The following is a 5,458-nucleotide window of genomic DNA, read 5'->3' as shown; positions in this document are numbered from 1 at the left end:
TTGGGAATTGATTCCAAACAGCATAATTATGGCTCAAAACCCTAAAGAAATGTTAGTCCTGCTTATAAATCCCAGTCATAACCTGCCTCTGTGCTGCGATTCCAGATGTGCTGAAATAATTAGCTTCCATGCTTCATTACGACTCGACTGCTGAACAAGCTTAGCAGGGGACACTGGAAACAACAGACTGGTAAAAGCGTAAGCTTTTTGCTCTGCGACAGGAAGCACCAGCTGAGATAAAACTGATTAACAAACCCCCTCCTTTGATAAGGAGTAATCAGTTAATTATGTGGGGAATCTGGAACTATTTTACAAGTAGCAACTGSAGTCATTATCCTGCTGCTAATGGGAGAAAGAAATCTGAATAATGTTACATTTTTGCTGAAGATCAAGCGAAGGATTGTGATAGATTTTGGCCAACATGGCACAATTAGGTGGAGAAAGCAGCTGGAGTCTTCTGAGCTGGATGGATTTTTGTCTTCAGATCATTCTGGTAYAAGGCTTAAAGAAAAAAAAAAAMMAMCCYWAAAARSCMRRWYYTTTTATTTTTTTTTAACCATAAATGATTAATCAGTTTTCCTTTTGAATTATTAATCWCTCCATATACAACTCAGAGTACAAGTTTGACATGAAAGCTTTTGGACGGCCATGTTTGTGGAGCTTTCCACGAAGGCAGCGGATATCTCACCGCTTGCCGCGCCAGGTGTGAGGCACGCTGCAGACGATGGAGCTGAACATGAGCGCAGTCACGAAGGAGAAGAGCAAGAGGTAGATGAGGCCTTCCAGCCCGTCGTAGCACAGTCCCGTCATGCCCTGAACATAGTCCTGCAAAACAAATTCAGCCCACAGTCAAATCCCTACAGCAAGTCTCAATATTATTTTATCAATCAAAGCAGTTTTTATCTGTATTCTGCTAGATTACATCAATGTGAAAAAAGTTTAATAAGATTTAACTTTAAGAATTACTCATGAAATGCAGAGTTAGCTATTTATTCATATTTTAACAGTTCAATGTGGTGGTTTCATTGATAGATTTTGCTACCACCTGTCCTTTGAGTGTATTCATGATTTTGATGTGGCCTCAAATGAAAACTTGATATATACATGAATATACCAAGAAAGTTGTACAAAAATGGTTTCAACTTCAAATGATTTTGGATGTTAACATCCTGGGACTTATGAATCGGGGAGCACTGCCGAATTCATACCGCAGCAGAATAGGTACAAGTACAGGACACCACAATGCAAATAGAGTGAAAACTCAGCCATCAAAGATGGGTTCCTTTATACAAGTTAGCTGCTGTAAAAACTGCCTGAACRAATCAGTTTCCTGGTCRGAGCAGCGCCACAACGAGACGGCGTCTCGGCTTGTCGCCTCTGCTCACCATGTGCAGGCTGCGACAGTCCACCAGCGCTGTGAGCTGATGAAGGCTGATCTCAGTGGTGTTCAGAATGCCCTGAATCTCTTCCAAACTTCCCTGGAAAGAAATGGAGGAAAAAAAAAAAAAAACAGCATAATTGAACAGCTGAAACACCAAGAAAATCAGAAATATTCAGAGTTAACACGAAAAGCTAAGAACCTTGAGCAACATTTTTCTGTTCCTGCTTGATAGTCGTTTCTCGATTATTCATTCAAAGCGCATTTATCTGGGAACGGCCTTTCATAAATATACAGCAGTTAGAGCTGAAAAGCCGATTTTAATTCATGATCATTTTAATTTTTCCTCTAGTCAACATTTTATCTCCATCTTTAGCTGGAAACGCATCAGCTTGCCTGACGAAATAGTTTGAACAACCTCAGCACATTTCTCTGTGCGTGTCGGTGAAGAGGGAAACGTGCCCCGCTGTGTTCCCAAMGTCAGCTCTCATTCATGCCGCCATCAACGGAGTAAAAACCAGCGATAGACAATACCAGCGCTGTGTGGACGAGGCCCAGTGAAAGCCTAATGCAGCTAAATGGACATAAAGCAGGTCCCAGGTGTGYCATCAGCTGATGGTTATGATGGACGGGTCCAGCTCCCCCGTCTGCAGCTCAGTCTGATTCCTTTCACTAAGATACAGTTTCAGCTCCTCGTATCTTACCCTGGTCTGTTTGTATTCTCTGGTGGCAGAGCGCAGCAGCTCAGACACGTCGTCCTGCATCTCCACTAATGCTTTATGGCTCCCTGAAAGCCTCTGAAAAAGAAAAAAAAAAAAAAAATTGACAGTGAGTGACGACCGTGTGCAAATAAAAGTTTTACAATTCTCACAAATATCACTAGGAACCTTCAGCAGCCATTTCTATTTTGGTTCTATAAGGCATTTCATAGTTAAAAGCACAAAGGCATCTATACTCTGATATATGAACAATAGACGCCCTTGACATCAGAAGCACTCAAAGGTTTTGACTTATTGATGTGGGCCGAACAWATAAGACGCAGATAATCCATTTTGAGAAACAAATCTGACATCGACAGAAATATTCCACAGAAACATGGCAAAGCTTTGAGTTGAAGGTTTTCCCCAAAGTTAAAATATGTAAGAACATTTCTCCAGGCTGTAGCTACACATTTTCATTTAAACCTTTAGATCAGAGCTCAGTGCAGGAGGCAGCAGATCCAATGGAGACGCCATTAGGAGGCGTAGATAGAGGAGGACCACCCTCTATAGCGTCTCGGGAGTGAAACTTTGCTGTTTTACTCCGAGACTGAAAGGCATGGCAGACTTCAAAGGGAGCAGGCCACAAGTAATAAAGTGAAACAATTTTAAAATGGCAAAAACAAAATAAAACAAGTATCATGTATTCAAATAGCTCACTGGAGATCATAATGAGGAAGCAGAAGTACTGCTTTCYGTTTTGAAAAGCTTCATCTTTGTTCCTTGTAAAAGGGAACTTCACAAAATGGAGGAAGTTGTGCGTTTGGATCGATGCAACATCCAACATCTAGTAGAGATCAATAAAAGTTTTCATTTGAATCAAGTTTGTTATTTGGAGGTGCTGCATTTGTTTTCCTTTTGGATCATAAAATAAAATCTATTATTCAAGAAAATAAATTAAGTATGCYGTTCTAAAAAAATCTTTGTATAGACTGTGCYGGTGTGTAAACAAATGTTTAATGAGTACAGTTTGCACAGACTCAATCCTATTAGCATGGACGCATGCTGTGGTGCATCAGATGAACTCCCTGAGAAAAKAACGCATTGAACTGCTGCAGAGGGATGAAAAAAAAAACCTTGCTAAACAAAGCAGGTTTCGTTGTCATCCCTTAGATTTGAGTTGTTAACACATTAAGATAATATTTCAGAGAAAAACAAATTCGCAGTTGTAAAATGCAAGCGCAACAAACCTGCTGGAAGGGGTTGGTTTGCTCCGGACTGCAGCTAAGGTAGTACTGGAGGATCTCTGAGAGGAACAGAGACAAGAACATGTTAGAGAAGCATACATTTATTCTGATTTTACAGACAACATAATTACCATTTTAGCAATGTCTGCATTATCGTTCAGTCCAATAACTGTCAACTGGTTGTCATAATTTTACTAAAATCCAAAAGCCAGTTGAAAAGGTGAGGCATTTATCTTGGTAAGTATCTGAAAAAACTGACCAGTCACTATTACTATAAGTTTAACAGAAGGTCACAAAACACAGTGGAAACTCCTGAATCTACTTCAACCCACTTCAGATAGATTTCATGCAAAGGCAGAGTTGCAGCATTGATGGAGTTTAATCTGCTTGTGCTGCAACAAAGAGGGTTTTATAAATAAAGAAATGCCATGTGAGAGGAGAGGRGGAGGTAAATGCAAAACGAACGAACAGAAAGCCAAAAAATCTCAATTCAGAGAGTATTTTCGGCTTTAATGTGTTCTGAGAAAGTGTTATAAACATACAGACATTAAGTTCTGTTTTCTGTCTTTAAAGTTTTGTTGAAGCCCAGAAAAAGCCCAYTCCGTTATCTTGTGACTTGTCACAGCTTGCAACAAGTCAGTACCAATATAACTATGTAGGAGACAATGCTAAACTCTCAAACCTTAGAAAAGATACATAAACRTTAAATGAACCATTTCAGATCCCTGTAGCTAATACAAACCCAGTGAGAATTGCAGGTGGAATTCCTCCTACGGCACACAGCTTTGTGAAAACTCTAAAACCCGTTACATCATTAGCGCYGTTATTGCTGTTATAAGACCAAACTTGGATTCTGCTCCGAGTACAAAGTGAACCAAAGAGGATTAGAATTATTAGAAGCTAAGACTTGCGATCACCACGCACTTCCGTCGATGAGGAATCCTTCACGTCTGACTCAGAAGTACTGCGACACAGAGCCAAGCCGTGAACACCGCAGCCACCAAACTGACGCATAACGTGTTGGTGACATTCAAACTCTCTGCTGAGTCAGGAGATTTATTTTCACCCGCAACACAACTGAACACCCGGAATGTTTCCGACACAGGAAGGAAAAACACACACGCAGGTCTCCGTTAGCCCAGATGACGGGCGAGAACGTTAGGAAAACACCCGGAATGTTTCCGACMCAGGRAGGAAAAACACACACGCAGGTCTCCGTTAGCCCAGATGACGGGCGAGAACGTTAGGAAAACACCCGGAATGTTTCCGACACAGGAAGGAAAAACACACACGCAGGTCTCCGTTAGCCCAGATGACGGGCGAGAACGTTAGGAAGAGCAGATTCTCTGATCTCAGTAAATGTCGATTTGGACACCTAGACCTCTGGTAACTTATTAATAGTGCTGCTAATGATAAAATAAGCATATTAACGGTCCACATAATAATCCAGTGCAAATACTCACCGACTTCTAAAACTATGCCACTTGAGAACTTCAGAGTAGAATATATTTTCAGAAAGACTTTTTTTAAGCTAAAATGCAAAATGTATATATTTTTTGTACAGTTTTGATTTAATTACTGCTCCAAGTATTCCTTCAGCAACTAGCCTTTCTTCTTAGTCTATACACGCCATGTAGCGATTAATCTATTACTAGATTACCTCGTTCTGTGTAATATTTCAATTTCAATTATTGATTTATCTTGATTAATCACTAAACGATGATGGACAAATGGATGGAAAGATGATTGAAGTCACAAATGGACAAGCTAATAGTGAAAGACAGACGGGAACAATCTTTAGACAATGGTATAGACTCTGACTCATTGTCTTAAATTTGTTTCTGTCTTCGGAAAACTTTATGGGCTATTCTTTAATGATCGGTTTGCTAATCTCTGCTGTCTTGAAATATGCAGTCATTAAAAAAAAAACATCTGGCGCTGGAGTACCAAATGAGCAGGCTGAGCAACACCGAGACTCACTGGAGTAGCTGTTTAGTTGATGTGCGTTTTATTTTTAACTTCATAAAATTTTAAAAGACTGGCTAATCAGAATAACTGACTAAGCAAAGGATCGGCTAAACTAGCTTCATCTCAATTGCTGAAGCAAACAAATCAGGAAATGCAGATCGCTTTAG

The 5,458-nt window shown here is 40.1% G+C and overlaps 1 protein-coding gene across 1 annotated transcript in view; it reads right to left on the bottom strand.

Moving 5' to 3' along the window:
- The window catches only part of ttyh3a (tweety family member 3a), a 23,198-nt gene that overhangs the window by 6,335 nt on the left and 11,405 nt on the right, over positions 1-5,458 (bottom strand). Inside the window, 4 exon segments of the mRNA XM_017306337.1 lie at positions 611-825; positions 1,386-1,478; positions 2,083-2,175; positions 3,327-3,382. Coding sequence (XP_017161826.1) covers positions 611-825; positions 1,386-1,478; positions 2,083-2,175; positions 3,327-3,382 — 457 coding nt within the window.

Source organism: Poecilia reticulata, linkage group LG8 (genome assembly GCF_000633615.1).
Source record: "Poecilia reticulata strain Guanapo linkage group LG8, Guppy_female_1.0+MT, whole genome shotgun sequence".
In the NCBI taxonomy this organism is placed as follows: domain Eukaryota; kingdom Metazoa; phylum Chordata; class Actinopteri; order Cyprinodontiformes; family Poeciliidae; genus Poecilia; species Poecilia reticulata.
This window is presented reverse-complemented; position numbering and strand designations above follow the sequence as displayed.